The sequence below is a fragment of the Dicentrarchus labrax genome, unplaced genomic scaffold (assembly GCF_905237075.1).
Source record: "Dicentrarchus labrax unplaced genomic scaffold, dlabrax2021, whole genome shotgun sequence".
Taxonomy (NCBI): domain Eukaryota; kingdom Metazoa; phylum Chordata; class Actinopteri; family Moronidae; genus Dicentrarchus; species Dicentrarchus labrax.
In genome coordinates, this window is record NW_026136713.1 from 25518137 (window position 1) to 25537853 (window position 19717).

General features: G+C 41.4%; 1 protein-coding gene across 1 annotated transcript in view; it reads left to right on the plus strand.

Moving 5' to 3' along the window:
• Positions 1-749: 749 nt before the first annotated feature.
• The window catches only part of ptprb (protein tyrosine phosphatase receptor type b), a 32514-nt gene continuing 13546 nt past the window's right edge, over positions 750-19717 (plus strand). The window contains exons 1-23 of the mRNA XM_051419773.1: positions 750-1190; positions 3922-4342; positions 8452-8571; positions 8693-8833; positions 8909-9169; positions 9243-9509; positions 10171-10287; positions 10371-10517; positions 10808-10925; positions 11131-11276; positions 13796-14062; positions 14690-14748; positions 14897-15101; positions 15217-15314; positions 15835-16000; positions 16078-16208; positions 16714-16861; positions 16947-17216; positions 17386-17561; positions 17649-17799; positions 18107-18207; positions 18426-18591; positions 18682-18963. Coding sequence (XP_051275733.1) covers positions 1116-1190; positions 3922-4342; positions 8452-8571; positions 8693-8833; positions 8909-9169; positions 9243-9509; positions 10171-10287; positions 10371-10517; positions 10808-10925; positions 11131-11276; positions 13796-14062; positions 14690-14748; positions 14897-15101; positions 15217-15314; positions 15835-16000; positions 16078-16208; positions 16714-16861; positions 16947-17216; positions 17386-17561; positions 17649-17799; positions 18107-18207; positions 18426-18591; positions 18682-18963 — 4033 coding nt within the window. The 5' untranslated portion in view covers positions 750-1115. The remainder of the gene's footprint in view (positions 1191-3921; positions 4343-8451; positions 8572-8692; positions 8834-8908; positions 9170-9242; positions 9510-10170; positions 10288-10370; positions 10518-10807; positions 10926-11130; positions 11277-13795; positions 14063-14689; positions 14749-14896; positions 15102-15216; positions 15315-15834; positions 16001-16077; positions 16209-16713; positions 16862-16946; positions 17217-17385; positions 17562-17648; positions 17800-18106; positions 18208-18425; positions 18592-18681; positions 18964-19717) is intronic.

The following is a 19717-nucleotide window of genomic DNA, read 5'->3' on the forward strand; positions in this document are numbered from 1 at the left end:
GCGAGCAATAATCCAAACTACATTGGAAAAATCCCACTGATGTTTTGTCAAAGGAACCAGGGTGATGCTAACTTCCTTGTTGGCCTACAATGTGTTATCCTTGCAGCAATTTGTTGAGACTTTGTAATAAAGTTCAGTTTCAGAACAATTAATTTTGTGTTAGTTTTGGGTTGCAGGTAGCGTATGTTTAGCTTGTGTCAGCTCCTGTTTTTGTACGGTGTAGTGTACAATTAACCCTTGTTAGCTTCTTCCCTCGGTTTAGCTTGTAGGACCGTAAACCAAAACTATGAGCTCAAAGTGACCAAAGGTTAGTTAGAACCTCAGTTTGGTGTTGATTCTCAGTTGGATTGGTAGTATTATCACACGTTTCACATTACAAAGTCGTTTTGTTTAGTGTGCAACACAATTAATCAATTATTAGCAGCAGAAACGAAAGCAATGAGGGATTTATTGTGGAGCCAAAACTAAATATACACCCTGACAGATGGAGCCACATCAAAAGACGACGCTGTCATAAAAATAAGAGACAAACGTTAAACTCCACAGCGATCACGTCTCAGTGGGAATTAATCAAATACTCGTCTCTATTTATAACATTACCTCTGCTGTTACTGCAGCTAGGTGTGCTGCTACTGTAGTTTCGGACCTATTTATAGTCTCCATCCAGGCAGAGTTTGTAGTCGTGCCTTCGCAGTGACTCAGAGAGCTGTTGGCTTGATTGAGGAAGTCCGTTAGTGACTCCCAGCCTCAACACTATAGAGTTTGACCGACAGACAGACAGGAAGAGAGACAGACAGCTGGTGAGACAGACAGGGAGGGAGTCCAGAGAGAAGTGAGGAAAGACTGAGTTTGAATTCTGAGAGGGTCGAGTTGAGGATGGACATGAGGCAGAGAAGAGACGACGGACAGAAGAGATAACGTTTCTGGAAAAATTTAACAAGTTACTGTCCGGCTGTTTTATTCTCCAGCTTCGATTTTCCAGAAGGACTCGTTCTCATCTGAAGACCTTGAATACAAACAAAGAAAAGGGATATTTTCTGGATCGTGAATATAGACACACATCTTCTACCTCAGCCTCAGGATTATGGTGGTGCGTGCTCCGTCTGGGGATGTGAATGAGGATCAAAATGCTGAAATGTAAAAGTTATCTGTGCTGCCTGTGGTTCTCCTCACTGCTGCTGCTGCTCCGGGTGAGTCTGCTCTCCGATTCAAGCCTTTATGGTCAAGTTCCAAATGCAACATCGAGGTTGTGATGTCTATTTTTGTGCAACAAATAGTGAGAAAATGTGTGATTTAAGAGCAGTTATTCATCCAGAGGCTTCATCTCAATGCAAATGTATTGTTGTTTGTTAAAACATTTTTTTTTCATTGCTGTTTTGACGATGAAGGAAATATGACTTGCATGTTCGTTATTATACCAAGAAAAGTCTTGACAAGTAATTCAGCAACCACTGTAATCCATCACTCTTGCAATTTTAGCACATATTATGCAAAATATGGATTTCAAACTGTATTTTTTAAATTTACCGTTAACATTTGTTTGAGCAATAAAAGATTAGATACTTTATCGTAATGAAGACTTTTCTGTCTTTCTTATTGTATCAAGAAATGTTTGTCTTTACAACAAAAAGTAATTAGTAAACCATCTAGGATTTATTTCTACTGTCCTGTTTTGAGGAAACCAGTAGTTTACTAAAGTGAATTTGAAGTCATGTTGTATTAATATTATTTAACTGAGGATAAGAAGCTTGTCTCAAGAAGAAAACCTTCTTATAACAGGCACATTTTTGGTATAATTTTTGCTTTTATAAGACCCTTAAACCGACCTGTTTAAGAACGTAGTTACAAAAGGAAAAACTCGTAGAAATGAAGAGATTTTGTGAGAATTATTATTTCTTGTTGCGACACTTATATACAGTATATAGAACGGCAACATGCACAGTTTAGTCCACACAATCTCAAACTATCAAAAACATGCAGGTGTGTATGTGTGGCATAAAAAAGGTAGTGTGAAGTAGGTGAAAGCAGTGCATGCTTCTTTGAAACACTAAACCGTATATATATATATATTATCATTGAACCAGTTGAAACCGGGGATAGTACTGCCAATCAAACTGCGAATCAACACCAAACTACAACTCAACGCAACATATATAGCCACATCTTAAGTAACCTTATCAAAACATTAGGTAATTATTATTTGGAGTATTTTTTGGAGTTTAGCAGGAGGCTATCGGTTAATGCTAAGCTAGGATACGGATAACTGTACTGGACACAGATGGAGAAACAGAAAATATCCCTAAAATGGTGGACTGTTCTTTCAACACAACATGTTTAGATGGTTTCCCCTGACTCACATTAATTGACATGATGTCTGGATTATTAGTGTGATTGTAGATGTGATCTATGTGCAGATTTCAGCCTCTTGCAGGGTTTGAACAGAGCCGTATGTTACACTGATATTTATGGAGTTTAATTTCCCTCAGTCGTCATTTCCCTCTCTTCCTGTCTGTCTATCTGTCTGTTTGTCTCTCCTCCCTGCAGTATTGTTTGTCTCTGAACTCTCTGAACCTCATTATCAGTGACACATTATTGTATTTTCTGTCTGAGATGTTCACATACATGAACAAGGCCAAAGTTCAGTTGAACCCAGAAAGTGATAATACACATTAGTTCTTTAAATAGCTGCAGCTGATTAACTAACGTAACAGTACATTGCATGTTTCTTGGCAGCAACATAAAAGATCCATTGTTTTCTGGTTTTACAGAGTTTTTTTTTCTTGTAACTAGAAGAAAAAGTTCAGCAGTTTACAGACTCTTCTAGTGAGGATGAATCCAAATACGCTATAAAAATACTCCATTAAGCAAAACACATTGAAAATGTTTATTTAAAGGTCCAGTGTGTCACATTGAGGAGGATCTATCATCAGGAATATAATATTCATAGGTGTGTTTTTATCAGTGTATAATCGCCTAAAAAAGAGAATCATTGTGTTTTTGTTACCTTAGAATGAGACGTGTTTATCTACAGAGAGAGCGGGTCCTCTTCTGGCGGAGTCCACCATGTTGAACCGCCATGTTTCTACAGTAGCTCATAATGGACAAACTAAACACTGACTCTAGACAGTGGACTTTAATTAAAAGTATGTTAGTATAATCATCAATCAATAAAATGTACTTAAAAATATAAAAAGTAAAAGCACCCAATGCTTTAGAGCAGCATTTAGCAGTTAGCCTGGCTTAAAATACACCTTCCATGAGTGGTTGTATTTGTTCGGGGCCAGTGACACTGGATGTCATTGGGGAACTAGGAGGAATCAGAGGAACCTGATTCTTTCACAGATTATCTGTCTCATGTTCTTCTGTCAGGATAAAGTGAAAGTGTATGTATGTGAAATATGTCAAAAAGTTCAATTCAATTCAGTTTTATTTGTATAGCGCCAATTCATAACAGAAGTTATCTCAGGACACTTTTCAAATAGAGCAGGTCTAGACCGAACTCTTTATAACATTATTTACAGAGACCCAACAGTACCACCATGAGCAAGACCTTGGACATTTTCTGTGTATTTTTATTAAGTAATTCTTATGTTTTCCACTCCTAGTTTTAGGTTCTAGTTTAGTTTTAGTTAACTATGATTACCTTGATGGAGATGGACCTTCTGACATGTGAACGATGCTGCAAAAGGCTGCAAGCTGACAGATTTTGCTGCAGGAGCGAGGAGAGTCTGAGAAGCTGGAAGGACATTTTGATAAACTTTCTCATTATTAAAACACATGAATCCACAGCTGCTCCTTCAGGGATGAAACTACAGACTTTATTAGTCTACGGGAGGATCTCAGATCTTTGTTGATTTGAATTAAAAAGATTCTCTTTTAGTGCTTCATCGTACTGATGTCGGTGTGTTGTTTCCCCGTCAGGAACTGAGCAGTGCAGCTCCCACAGAGGGTCAGACCATCACATGTAACATCTCCGTGACCAAACCGGAGTCCGGCCTGGACTCTGTGTCACTGACCGTTAACACACCTGGACTGAACTGCTCCTTTACGCTGACGTCTCCTGACGCCGGAGGAGACGGCGAGTGTAGCAGGAGAGGAGACGAGGAGGTGATAGAGACTAATGAGATCGGAGGAAGGGAGCGAGGCGAGGAAGAGGAGGTGAAGGAGGAGACGGGAGCGAACTATCTGGAAACCAACCAGCTAGGAGTCGAGGGTGGAGGAAGCAAGGAGGCGGGAGATGTTTTCACCTGTGTGTTGGATCACCTGGAGCCTGGAACCGCCTACGAGCTGCAGGTCCGGTCCCAGAGAGACGAGGAGACGGCGAACATCACCCTGCACACCAGTAAGTCTTCATCCAGAGACTCAAGGTCTGGTTCCAGAGCTTTCACCACTGTCTTCATCCACAGTTCATACTCAACACATTTTTATTATTATTTAGTCATTTGAAGGCATGAAATGTCCACTCAGGTTGACGGCATGTGTGTAATAAAAAACAATTAATACAACTGTATATTATGTAAATAAATATAAAAAATATATATTTTTAAAACTTAAAAGTACTTTAAACTTTAAAAGTAATGTGTTTACATATTTTATTGTTCACCGCATTGCAAAACCGTTATGTAGACATATTTAAAACATTTATAGAAATATAAACACATTGTTACTTACTGTAAATATCACATATGAATCAATTTATTTACAGTCAAACATTTAGTGCATTGATGAAGCATTTTCAATAAGAGTTGCAGTGATTGCAGTTGAAATAAAGCAGCGATGAAGATTAATCATAACATAAAACAATAGTTGGACATTTTAACGACTTTATTCCTCCTCAGTTTTTACCAGATAACAAATATTATTTACCTGCAATGATCCTACTGTGAGAGGATTGGTTTGAGATTCCCACGTTTCTGCTCTTCTGTTGGCCAGCTGGCCAGAGGGTGGCGGTGTAGTGCAGTCTCTCCACTGTAGTGAGCACTGAGCCTAAAAGGGTTTTTAAACATTTACGGGTCTGTCACAGCTGATCGGCTGATGAAGACCATGTGAAACGGTTGAAAGCTGGAGAACCGGCGAGTTATTGGCAAGTTATTGGGATATTTTTAGTCTCAGCCGCTGCTATAAAGTCAACAGTAAACTGGTTAGCTCATTTCCCTGCAGGGTTTATTTTCTGTTCTATAAGTGCATTAACGTCGTCGTCGTACGGACATCGAGACACAGGTGTAACCGATAACATTATTGATGGCTCTGTTCCATTTAGGTGTGTCGGTGAGGCAGAACTCCCAGTACCAGGAGGACGCTGGCAAAAGTAAATGGAATCCAGCCATTAATAATGTTATCAGTCCTGCAGTTGATGTTGGGAGAGAAAACCAGCAGCCATGGTTGGTTTTATGAGTTTTCTTTTTGCTGCTGTTAGACTGAGGAGATCACGAGGAGTCACGTTATACATTTATTTTAGCGTTGAGGTGAGACAGGTGAGGAGAGGATGGAAACCTGCTGCTCCTTCAAAAACAATAAAGCTTTACTAGTTAATAGAGCTAATGGAGCTATTAATATAATAGCTCGTGCTGTTTATGTTTACGGTGTGTTGCTCAGTGTTAGATTGAGGCATCGGGTCAGCTGGGGCTTAAAATGTCTAAAATCCAATAATCTGAATTTGAAGTTATTCCTTTATTGATCCGTGTAGGGAAATAAATAAAGGGCCTTAAAATGTCTTAAAAATATGCTTTTAATTGATTATGAGAATTAATGAAGTTAATGTTAAAGTTTTTCAGTCTCTCTTAATGTGTTTTTGGGAAAATATGTGTTGATCATGTTAAAGTTTAGGTTTATTAACTAAAATCATTTAAGCATGAAAAAAGATTTGATTTGAGTTCAAGAAACTCAAGTATTAAAAAAAATATGGTAAAATTCATATTTTACAAATTCCATTCAGTTAATTGAACTCCAGACTTATTTAAAATGTGTTAACAGAATTTATTATATTTATCTATATTTATCTATAATAAAGTAAGAACTTAAATGCATCTTCTGTATACTAATGTTAAGTTGAATTTACTCTTCCACTAAAGCACATTATTACCTGCTGACTACAATTAAAAACAACTTACGATGAATCAATTATCAAAAGAGTTTTAAATTAATTTTCTGTGGATGAACTAATTTAGTGTTACTAAATAAAACCGACTTTATGTGACTTTAAGGGATCATTAAGAATAATTTGAATGCGTCCTGAATCTGAAGCATTATAACAGCGCGGTGGAATGTAATACTGTCTGAGTTGGGTTTGATTAGTGTGATTGAGTGGTATTTAATTTATGTTAATGTATTCTTTATTAGCACACTCACCTGTACCTGCATCAACCTGAATGTGAGACCTTCTGGAGCTTCGACACCCGACTCCCAATATTTAGTCAAGTATTCTATTGTGTTCTGTTCTCTTCTATTGTTTCCATCTCCTCTGACCTCTCGTCTTTTGAAGTGAAAGAACACGTCGCGACCTCCTTGTTGTGTTGAGTTTTTGTGTGCGTGTGTGTGTGTGTGTGTGTGTGTGTGTGTGTGTGTGTGTGTGTGTGTTAATGTCATGTAGCTTCCCCTCTCTGTAGCTCTGTGATTAGCTACAGGAACCACAGCCCTGCTGAGAGAGAATGATAGAGCGGTAAAAGTACAAGCACTGTGTGTGTGTGTGTGTGTGTGTGTGTGTGTGTGTGTGTGTGTGTGTGTGTGTGTGTGTGTGTGTGTGTCTCCACACTGGCGGGCCTCCAGAACAGAAGTTGGACCCTCAGTGTGTATTTCCATCGTGGGCAGAGCTCAGGGTTCAGCCATTTCCTGCCTCCATTGTTTCTTTGTTCTGTGGGAAGCACTGGGAAAGGGCGTGTGTGTGTGTGTGTGTGTGTGTGTGTGTGTGTGTGTGTGTGTGTGTGTGTGTGTGTGTGTGTGGGGTTGTGTGTGTGTGTGTGTTTGGAGGAAACGGGGTGTTACTGCACCCAGTCGAGTCCCGACAGTAACCTTCTCAGCAATGCAAAACACTTGTGGCTGCGTCGTTTGTGGTTTCTTATCTTTGGAGTCCCGCTGACTGTTACATCCACTGACCTTTAGTGTTCACGTGACCTCTGCACGTTTGTTTGGACCTGTTTGAACTCTCCAGGTAGCCGTCAGTGGAGCCTCAAGAGGACCCGGGTGTAGGATTTAGTGGTGTCTGTTAGTACAGATCGCAACCAACTGAATACAGTTGGCCTCCCAAGCGTGTAGCAGAAACTACGGTGGCTGCAAAACTCACAAAATGCCCTTTCTAGAGTCAGTGTTCGTCCGTACAGAGCTACTGTAGAAACATGGCGGTCCAAATGGCGGAGCCGCTAGCAGTACGTCTCATCAGGCAGAACAATTTATTATTATATTTCTGCCGATAGATCCTCCTGAAAGTTGAACACTCAACCTTTAACACTTTTATTTAAGTAAAGTCTGAATACGTCCTGTTGTACGCTGATGGATCCAGAACCAGTCGGACTGTGTGTTTGTCTCAGTGTGGCACTCAGGGGGTCGGGGGGGTCGGGTGGGGTGGGGGGGGCTGAGATGTCGCAGCCTGATAATATTGTTGGACCTCAGTTTGAAGCACCAGTGGCGACGCGGCGGCACAAACACACACAGAGAGGCATTGTGGGAAAAACACAAACCAGGAAGCTCACGAACACGAGGACGGCCTGAAGAGAGGCAGGGGAGTGTTTGTTCGTGTGTGTGTGTGTGTGTGTGTGTGTGTGTGTGTGTGTGTGTGTGTGTGTGTGTGTGTGTGTGTGTGTGTGTGTGTGTGTTGTGCTCACACTTTGATGGCTTTGAAGGCCACAGATGGAGGCCGGGGATCCTCTTCCTGCCGTCGCACTGAACCTCACAGCAGATAAATCCCTCCTGTTGTCCTCGGGGTCATTCAGTGGTCTGAAGATAACGAGTTGTTCAATACTACGCTCTTCATCAGTACAATACATTCTTATTCATTTGATTGAATTATGGGAGTCATATGGGGCATTTCACATTTTACCAACCCCCCCCCCTCACCCAGCTGCCCCTCCTGGCCCATCACTCAAAAGGGGCAGATGCTTTAAGTTACACGTTTTGTAAATGAATGTTGAATATATGTCAGTTAATGAGTTTAATATTATAATAATTAAGTTGAAACACAGAGGTGATAATTTATTCTTTATGCTATAGATAACAGTCAGACCAGGTGTATGGCAATCAGGAAGACAATACGAGGTTAAAGGAACTGTCTCACTGCTTTTAGGAGACAGTGCTAGAGAGGCTGCTGTCACACAGAGGAACCCGATATCCATCTGCTCCTCGCTCAGACATCTCAGATAGAAACAATGGAAATAAAATAAAACTTGTGTGTGTGTGTGTGTGTGTGTGTTTGTGTGTGTGTGTGTGTGTGTGTGTGTGTGTGTGTGTGTGTGTCATCAGGGCCGTCAGCGGTGAGCGGCCTGGCGGTGACCTCCAGGACCAGCAGCAGCCTGGGTCTTTCCTGGCAGGCGGGCCCAGGACGGACGGAGCGCTTCAGGCTGCAGCTGTGGCATCACGCAGGTACCGTCACTGATCACAGCTGGATTATTGATTATTGATTATTGATTATGGATTATGGTTGTCATGTTTAAGACTGAGTTATCTGACATTTGGACACCTGATCACTCCTCTGTGTCTGCAGGTCTGCTGAGGAACGAGACGTTAGAGAGCACGGCGACGCAACACACACTCCTCGACCTGACGCCGGGACGACTGTACAACGTTACCATGGTGACGGAGGCTGGCGGGCTGCAGAACAGCGAGACGGCGGAGGCTCAGACAGGTAGAGAGGAGAAGGAGAAGAAGACAGGAGGGAAATAAGGAAGAGCAGAAATCTTCAATCTGAATCTCTTTTCAGTTCCCTCGGCGGCCTCCAACCTCACCGCCGGCTACAACAACGGCACAAGCTTGTCGTTGTCATGGAAACAGCCCGAAGGCGACCTGGACGCGCTCGTCGTCACCCTCTCGACCAATGGGACAAGCCGTTGGGAGGCGACGCTTCCTCCGAATGCCACAGAGGTCGCAGTTGAGCAGCTGACTCCCGGCTCGGCCTATCAGGTCGCGGTGACGTCGAGGAGCGGGAAGCTGACGAACCAATCAGCAATCACCGTCAGGACAGGTGAGATTGGTTCTGTTCTTTTCTTTCTCCTTTTCCTCTCTGTTACTTCATCCCCTCTTTGTCCCGTCTGTAGCTCCGGCGGCAGCGTCCCTCCTCTCCCTGTCGCCCTCCTCCTCCGGGGGCCTCCTCCTGTCTTGGACGCCCCCCGCTGGCCGCTGGGAGAGCTACAAGCTGTTCCTGTTTGACGGCTCCCAGCAGTTAGTCAGCGCCGCTCCGGACCGAGAGGCTGCCAACTTCAGCTTCCCCGGGACGGGACTAACTCCTGGAAGGCTGTACAGAGCTGTGCTGAGGGTGGAGAGTGGAGGACTGACGGCTGAGAGCAGCTGTGAGGGAGCAACAGGTAATATAATATAAAATATAAAAATATATGAAAGAAAATATATGTGACTGATGAAATAAACAACACAATATATACATATACAGACACATTATATAAAGAAATATGGCAGAAAAAACTAAATTATTGAATAAATATACGACCAAATATATATATATATATATATATTAGGGCAGAAATATACAACAGAATATATACTGTATGTGTTACTGCAGGAAAAAAATTACATATATATATATATATATATATAGTGAATTATATAAATACATGATAAAAATACAGTGGAATATACAGTAAAAGAATATGTATAACTTCAATATATGACAGAAGATATATATTGCAGCTGACATACATAAAATATAAATACAGAAACAAAAAACATGACAGAAATACTATAGTGTGTATGTATAAATATATATAATTACAGAAATATGAGAGATAACATTTGCCAAATACGACAGAAAATATTTGATTGCTGCTGAAATTTATTATGAAAATACAGAAATATATAAATGTATTTATTTAAATGTGTATATAACAGAAAATCCACATTACTGAAGACGTTTATGACAGAAATTATAGAAACATAACTAAACATGTTATTACCAAAAGAACAGAAAATGATATTATTGTAGAAACATTATTATTGTTGCTGTCTCTGCAGTCCCGGCCCCGGTGGCGGACCTCCACATTCGACACTCGGACGACACCTCCCTCAGCGCCATGTGGAGCCACGCCCCCTCTGGGTCACGGGACGGCTACTTCCTGACGCTTCGCCACGGTAACAAGTTGCATCGCTCGCTCAGAGTTTACACGTGAGGAAGGTTTGTCAATAATCTAACTGCTGCTTCCTGAATGTCACAGGAAACGTCACCGTGGATACCAGGGAGGTGGGGCCAAACATGAGGGAGTGCACCTTCAATGTGCTCACACCTGGGAGGCTTTACACCATCACCGTGACAACCAGGAGCAGGAACCTGAACGCCTCGGTGTCTGTGGACGGGCGGACAGGTGTGTGTGTGTGTGTGTGTGTGTGTGTGTGTGTGTGTGTGTGTGTGTGTGTGTGTGTGTGTGTGTGTGTGTGTGTGTGTGTTAGCATCCTCAATATACAATATAATTATCAATAAAACCTTTTAACACATTTTCATTTATTTTAATTGTTTACCTGTATGGCAGCAAGTGTGGAGCATAAACAAAAGTGTGTGTGTGTGTGTGTGTGTGTGTGTGTGTGTGTGTGTGTGTGTGTGTGTGTGTGTGTGTGTGTGTGTGTGTGTGTGTGTGTGTGTTTGTGTGTGTTGCAGTTCCCAAGGCGATGCAAGCCTTCAGTCTGAGAAGCTCTGGCGTCAGCAGCCTCCGGGCATCATGGGAAAAACCACCAGGAGACGTGGACTCGTACACGCTGACTCTGCTGCAGGACAGGTGGGTTTCTGAACCCGGGTCCGGGTGTGTGTGTGTGTGTGTGTGTGTGTGTGTGTGTGTGTGTGTGTGTGTGTGTGTGTGTGCGTTCAGTACAGGAAGCTCGCTGACTGTAACGTGCAGACCTTCAAAATAAAAGCACAGATTTCCCTTCCTGCTCTGTAATGTGGAGTCCAAACGTCCGTGTGCTGTTTCTGCTCCTCCACAGTGTTGTTGTTCAGAACTACAGCGTCCCTGTTGGCTCTTCTTCTCTGCTGCTGGCTGGGTTGACCCCTGGCGCCCTCTACAGGCTGCAGGTGGTCACTGTCAGCGGGGGGCTGCAGTCTGACAGCACCGACCTGGAGGGACGCACCAGTGAGTCGCTCCAAACTGATATTTACACTATTTCAGCAGGACGTCTTAGAGTAAAGCTTTATTTTTAGGGTCCTCTGAAGTGGGAAAATATTTTTTGTTTGTTATTGATTTATTATTGGAATGTTTTATGTTCAATTGTGTGTCTGAAGACACATTTCACATGTTTGCATGTATAGCTGTTGATCTAACTGAACACGTTTGTACCAAATTACATCATTATTTTCAGGAAGTTTCTATAAGATGATGAGTTACATAGACACAGAGGAATAAAACTGGAAGCTTTGGTGTCTGTAAGGGCTGCTGAACTGGAGATTTCTGAGATATGTATTGTGAAATTCACTACAGGTTAACAGGATAAACATTTAAACTAATGTCACCATTAAACTTCCCCAGTTGGATACTTGTAGTTAGACAATTATTGTCTGGAAGTTTATGTTTAAATATGCAAATGAGGCACTTTCTAATGCTGACTTTTGGTTAAATCTAATAGATACAAACAGGATTATATATTTTGGCCATTTTCTCTCCACCAGAAACAACAAAATCTTGTTGATCAGTGCATGAAAACAGGTTTTTAACTGTAGTGGATAAAACGTATTTTAGACGCTGTTTTACAATATTTTTACACTCAGTGTGTTTAAAATTGAGAATTTTTATGCCAACAAAATAATAAATATAAATATTACAGAATAAATAAGTGTACACCAAACATCAGAGTATTAAGATACTTAGAGGTTCAATCTCATCCCGTCTCTGTATTGTGGTATTAATGGAAAGATTCAAACATATTATCATATATTTGTGACTGCGAGAGTTCAAATACGGTAACTGTGAGTTTGTGTTCAGCTGAGCTGCGACAGCAGTTATTGTTTAAGATGTGAGGCGGTCAGTCAGACTCTGATTGTGTTAGAGACAATATTCCCGTTCAGGAGTTGTTTCCGCTCAAACAGCCGCTGTTCACAGGAAAAACAACCAGCAGAAGAATGTTAACAAACAGTTTACAGAGGACGCGACTCTCCGGCGCTTTTTATCAGAAATTATTTACATTATATTCATAAAAAATACATAAAACTGTTTTTGTCTCAGCAGAGATTAGATAACAATCATACAATCAATAAATGACATTCACACTGTATCACAGATTGTTTTCATAATCTCCTCATAATTGAAATTACAGACCTTGTTCTCGTCTGTGTTGACAAACAATACGGAGGTCATTAAATATATAACCACATCCTAAAAACAAAAAAATACTTGGCAAGGTTAGTTTCTTTGTCTCACAACACAACAACAATTCAGAGTGTTTAACATGAGACAGAGAAGGCAATGAGACAATAATCAGAGTTTATAAAGAGTAAGGTAACAAATATGTACATTATACTACAATAAACAGAAAATAAGATGTAAGTATATGTATAGAAATATAAACCAAAGTGTTGCCGACACCAACCAAACTCAAATCCTCCTTTTATTATTTAAAAGTGGAGCCGAGGCTGCGTTAGTTAAACCTTTTATTTAAAAACAACGTTACAGACATTTAAAGTGTGTGTGTGTGTGTGTGTGTGTGTGTGTGTGTGTGTATTATGTGATAACATCAGAGACTTTTTAAAACAATAGAGCTAAAATGCCAAAAATGAGACACTCCCAGGGCGCGCACACACACACACACACACACACACTTCCTGCCCAGAGCAGCTATTGTGTTCCCACATAATGTCCCAGTTATTTTCAGACTGAATTAAACTCCACCCCCAGCCCCTCAGATAACCTCCCATTGGCCGAGAGAACAGAATTAAAGGCGTACGGCTTCGGGGAAATGTCTCTTTCTTTGTGTTCGGATGGAAGTGTTGGTGTTTGTGTGTTAGCCTAGCTTAGCATAAAGACTGGAAGCAGGGGGAAACTGCTAGCCTGCTCTGAGCTCTTTACCAACCACGTAAAAATAGTAAAATAGATAAAACTATAATGAGATAAAAAAATTTAGGTTTGTATCTGAAAGCAAATTTCCCCAAATGTTCCTTTAAAACTGTTATTAGCGATAATCCATAAAAGCTGGCTTAAGACGTGTGAATGTGAGTTTTAATGGTTGTCTGTCTGTATTTAGTAATAAAACGTCATAAAATTAAACATTTTTATTAGAGCAAAAAATATATCTTTTCAAAATAAAATAAAATTTGAGCAGATTTTTATTTGTTTTGTAGCAGCAACACGCTCATTTTATACACATTTATACATTAAATCTGCCAAATCCCGAAAAGTATATTAGTATAAATATTTCAAATCTCTACAAGAATTTTAAATAAAGTTATGTGGGGTTTTATGTTTTTCATTTTTAGAGTTTGTAAATGTGGAATCATGTTATAAACAGTAAATAACTGTAAACTGTAAATTAAATTACCTCAGTGCTTACAGCGCCCTCTGTTGGCTACCTTTGTACTTCAACACCTGTTTTGTGATGGTGATGTCATCTTTTTTAGAGAAAGTTAAATTATTATATAAATATATAATTCTTTCCCTTTCAGCCCCGGCGTCGGTGTCCGAGGTAACCGTCGCAAACGGTGGCAGGTCGGACGCTCTGCAGGTGACGTGGCGCCCAGCAGAGGGCGTGGTGGACAGCTACCGGGTCCGTCTTCAGGACAGGAATCGAACCATCCACACTCTGGCCGTGTCCCGCACCTCGCTGCCCGAGTGCTCCTTCAGCTCATTGGTCGCTGGGCGACTGTACTCGGTCGTCATAGTGACGAGGAGCGGCAGCCTGGAGAACGCCACCACGATTCAAGCACGAACACGTAAGTAGGGTTGATGAGTACTGTCATATCTGACGTTCATGTTAATGTTCTTTTGTGTTTAAATTTAAATTTACTGTAAAAAAAATAAATAAATAATATTAGATATTAGATATTAAATAATAAAAGGGGAAAATAACAGAAAACAGCTCATTTTTATATTATATTTTATATTTTTATATTATTTGATTTCTCTTATTTTAGTCTGGATTTTAAAAGTTATAGAACTGTAATAAAACTCATTATCTGTGAAATTACAGTAATTTATGCTGTTTTCACTGATAAATACAATATAATAATTATACAAGATATCTGTCAGTAACAAACAAATCCATGTACAATTACACAATAAATACTTATTTTTACTGTTAATGTCACTAATTTTACATTTTACATGAACAGTATTAAAGTTGAATTTAATAGTTTAATCTAATAAATAAGCAGTAAATTCTCTTTATGTGAATTTTACAGGCTATTTATTATTTCCATGGATTAAAAATATTTTAAAAATCTGTAAAATAAACGGGAAAAACACGTAAACAACGTAAAAAAAAAAAAGATTTGTAGTCTTTGTATAAGATTGTATTTAAAAACATACTCCGTATTTTTTTGTATATTTTCTTCTTGCAGAACCGGCGACTGTTCAAAACCCAACAGCTGTTCACTCTGCCAGAGACGACTTCCTCAAGGTTTGTCAGAAGTGTAATTTTTCTTACATTTAAATTGTATATCGAGGTTTTACTCTGCACTCTTCAGTGTCACTGTGGTATGTTTGGGACATTTATTCTGTGCACTGTGAGCAGTACCAGCAGTATTTGTCCTGTGTGGTGTGTTCAGGTGTACTGGCGTCACGCAGCTGGAAATCTGGACCGTTACGTGGTTCTGATCCGTTACAACCACAGCACGCTGCAGAACAAGAGCGTCTCCGCCGGAGACAACGAGTGCGTATTCTCATCTCTGACGCCGGGGAGACTGTACACTGTCACCGTGGAAACCTGGAGCGGAGACTATGTCAGCAGCGTCTCCACCGACGGACGCACCTGTGAGTCCGAAACCAGGAACACAAATCTGACATATGACACGATATGTGTTTGTCGTTTGGATCTTTTACGGATTATTTTGAGTCAATGTGTTTTTTTTGTTTTTTTTTCCTTCAGTTCCAGCAGCTGTTGGCAATCTGTCGCTAGGCAACGCAGGAACAGGTGATCTGACGGTCACCTGGAGCCCCGCCCCCGGAGATGTGGACCACTATGAGGTGTGTGTTTGTATTTTTGTACAATAAGATTATTATACAATAAGTGTATTTGCTCATATGATCTGTTAAAATGTTTGTTACTGCGTTATGATGTTAATACAAACTCAACACTTCCTGTAGCAGTTTCAAATTAAAAGCCCTCTAGCGTTTCAGTGGACACAAGACTTTTATTGTGAAACATTTGCAGGATCATGTTGTAGAAAATTCAGGGACTCGCACAGTTCCCCTACAGAACTTCAAACGTAGCTACTGCCATCACAGTTTGACTGAAACGGGACGATAATGTTTTAAAATGAGTATTTCAGAACAAAATAACACGATTATAATGTTGAATTTTCACTTGCAGTCAGAGATATTTAATAATGACACCTCTTTTTCTGGCTTTGTTTCTTTTTATTTTTTTACTGTTTTGTTGTTGATGTTGTTACCCCAGTTGCTGTTATTGTTTTTGTTGCCTTGTCATGTCTCATATGTTTTAGTTTAGTTTTAGTTGTTAAATCTTTACACCTCTCGTCTCCAGGTCACTCTGCTCTTCAACGACACTCGAGTTTTCCCTCCTGTCGCATTGGGCAGCGAGGCGCGGCGCCACCAGCTGACCTCTCTGACCCCCGGGCGGCTTTATAAGATTGTGGTGTCGACGTTCAGCGGACCGAACCAGAGAGCGCAGTTCATCGAGGGACGGACAGGTGAGACAATCGCTTTAGACAACTTTATTTTAAACATCTCAAGTCCAGTTTTTCTGAAGCCAGACTTTCCTCTCCAGTTCCCAGCTCAGTGGGGAACCTCCGCCTGGCTCCTCGGCCGGGCCTGACCGACTCTGCTGCTGGACTTTTGGTCTCCTGGACGTCTGGACACGGAGACCTGGACATGTACATCGTCTCTCTGTCCACCAGGGTGGGTCCAACTGCATATTTTAGGTTCATACTGAAATAATAAATTCTGTATTTATTAAAAAATTCGGCAAAATTTTGAGAGTTGCTGAGTGAGGAGAAACTTTATCAGCTTGGTTAAAGACAGTGTCTACATCAAATTCATCATTAAAACTGCAGTTTTACAGCATTTGCATCAGTGAGACAACGTAAAAGAGATTGAAGATAATGTGAATCACCCAACTTTAAAATGAAATAAAGCTGTGTGTCATCTGCGTAACGGCGTAGCTTTGATAAGAAATGTTGTGTTTTCTAAAAATAGAGGCCTGTGGAAGGATAATGCTATACAGTGCAAATAAAATAGGGCCTAAAATGGATCCTTGGGGTACACCACAGTGGTCAAATGTGAATGTAAATAAAGAACCAATGATGGATAAACAGAATAATTGTTTGATGGATGAACGATGGAGGACAAAAGATACATTTATAGGTGATGGGTTTAATATTCTTTTGTCACTTCCTGATTCAAGGATGGCGCCATCATTGAGACTCGCCCTGTCCCTAAACACGTCACCTCCCTGGACTTCCTGGATCTGATTCCAGGTAACGCCTACACCTTGACTGTCCAGTCACTGAGCGGGAAGCTGTTCAATACCAACACAGCCACTGGCAGGACCGGTAAGACAATGGAAGATTGATTCAATTAATTTAAATTTAGTTATGAATATTAATTGATATTGATTATTGTGTTCACCACCTCCAGCTCCAGCCAGAGTCACAGCCCTGCAGGCAGATAACGACCACACCACTCACAGTCTGACCGTTAGCTGGGAACGGCCAGTGGGCGTGTACGACGGCTACAGCCTGCAGTTATTGGACGAGGCCGGCGTCGTTCTGGCAAATCGGTCGGTTACTATGGTGAGCCGAAGCGAGCGTCTGGAGGGTCTGACGTCAGGAAAGTGGTACCGCGTGAGGGTGGTGACGCTCAGCGGCGGCGTCCCGTCACTGGAGGCCACAGCAGAGGGACAAACACGTGAGTTATATTTAAATTTTTTCACTGTTTCTCTTCTATTTTCTAAAACTGTATTATAGTTTTTCTGTTTAATGTTCTTATGTCAGATTCTAAGGCATTATTTTTAGGTATTAATTACTTTTGTTATATCTCACGACACCGAGCTGAACAGTCTGTGTTTGTTGTGCAGGTCCGGCAGCAGTCAGCAATCTAACCGTCACCTCGGCCAACACCTCCTCTCTCTCCTTCTCCTGGCGACCCTCGGACGGCCACGTCGAAATCTACGACCTGTCGCTTTACAGCGTCGCCGAGGCAACAGCCAATCACAAACAGGACGCGGCAGGGAGCAGGAAGGAGCATCACCAGGTGGGATTAAGAATAGATGTTTGACTTTATATTTAGATATTAACACACAATATATAGTGCTTATGTATGATGTGCTCTGTGCTGTAGACTGCGGGGGAGCTGGTGGACCTGCAGAAGGTCGGTCCAGCTGCAGACAGATGTGTGTTCTCCGGACTGCGAGCAGGAAGTCTGTACAGACTGCAGGTGGTGAGCTGGAGCAGAGGAATGAACAGCGACTCATCTGTACTGGCCAGAACGGGTCAGTCAACACATTACTGTTGTTATTATTATTATTATTATTATTGACGACATAAATACTGATGGTTGGATTCTGTCTTTTCCTATTGATCCTTTTCATCTTCAACTTTGTTTTCTCCATTTTCTTCTTTTTGTTCTTCCTCTTGTTAATTTTCTGTTCCTTCCCCGTTCGTCTTTCCACACTTCATCTGCTCTTCAATTTCCATTGCATTTGCTTTCTTTGTTTTATTCTTTGCCTTTGTGATTACTACCCCTTTGTTTTCCTTCCTCACCGTCACTATACTCATCTTTTCTTTTCGTCTCTGCAGTCCCGCCCTCGGTTTCGTCTCTTCAGGTCCAGAGTGAAGGACGGACGGACAGACTGACGGTCAGCTGGCAGCACGGAGAGGGAAGCTGGAGCAGCTATCAGGTGAACAGACAATTTTAAGTAGTTCAGTTCAGCAATTCTTTAAATAGGCTAAATAAGATGCTTAGAAATTTAAATGTATTCCCATTTTTACATAATCCGTGATAATAATCTGGAAAAGTTGCAGAAAATAACAGAATAGCTCTAAAATGTAAAACGATGGGATTTTTAGTTCCAGTTTCACTGCAGCTTTATAACTTGTCGTTTTCGTGTGATTTAAGGTGGTATTGTACGATGTTTCTGGAGCCACTCTGGGAGCACAAACGCTCGGGGCCAAGTACACGAGTCACATGTTCTCTGGGCTGGTCCCTGGTAGGCTGTACCGCGCTGAGGTCATCACACACAGCGGGGAACTGACCAATAACATCTCAGCGTTCGGACGCACCGGTAAGTCCAGAACAGACACAAACATACAGATCAGATTAATAGCATTAATACTAATTGTTAATATTGTTTTGTTCACTTTCCCCCCTCCAGCTCCAGAGCTGCCCACCCACCTGTCCGTCAAACAAGGCCCGACCAATGACACGATAGAGCTGTCGTGGTCTGGCCCCGCCTCCGGGGACTACGACAGCTTCAGCCTGCAGTGGACGCCTCCAGACCGCCTGTCGGTCACGCAGACTCACCTGACCAGCCGCATCCTGGCCGGGATGTTTCCGGGACGACGGTACAACTTCACCGTGGCGACCATCAGCGGGGGCGGGGCTAGAGGCGGGCCCACAGTCATAAGCCAGCCAATCCAGAGGAGCGTCAGGACAAGTAGGTGGAAAAAAGTCAAATTCCAGATTTTTAAAGTCCATGAGGTCAAAATCTGAAACTACATTTTGAACTTCTGACAAAGAGCTAGCAGTTTCCTTCCACTTCCAGTCTTTATGCTAAGCTATGTTAATCACCTGACTCCATCTCCGTACAGACATTGGTATCAATATTCTCGTCTCACTCTTAGAAATTATATATATATGCTAAATGTAGTATTCATTTTTAAATGAAGCAGAGATCACCACACAAGAGGACTTTTGGACCTAAAGATAATAATTGAACTTTGAACTACAACACATCTTCATAATTTCTACTTTGTGGTAAAACAGCGACATTGCTCTCATAATAACCTCAGTCTTTACTTTGTGAGCAGACTTGATGGTGTTTCTCTTTCTGACCACCAGATGGAGACACAACAAAGGCCCTGAATGTAAAAGGAGAACATGTCACTGCTTTTCATCCATTTTTAATCACTTCCTGTTGGTCTGTCACATTTTGGCTGAAGGGATCAAAACTGATCGCCTGAAGGAATATTAAAATAGTCACATTATAAATACATGTAGTGACCCAGTTTCTAATTTCTTTCAGCTGAGGTCGGCACACAGTCAGAGGCTTTTATTCTGGTGGATTCACACTAACTTGTTGGGATGAGAGGATTTCATAAATTAGTCCTCTACAGCAGTGGTTCCCAACCTGAGGGTCGGCACCTCCACTGGGGGTCGCGAGGCCTTCTTGATTTTAAGGCCTGTAAGAA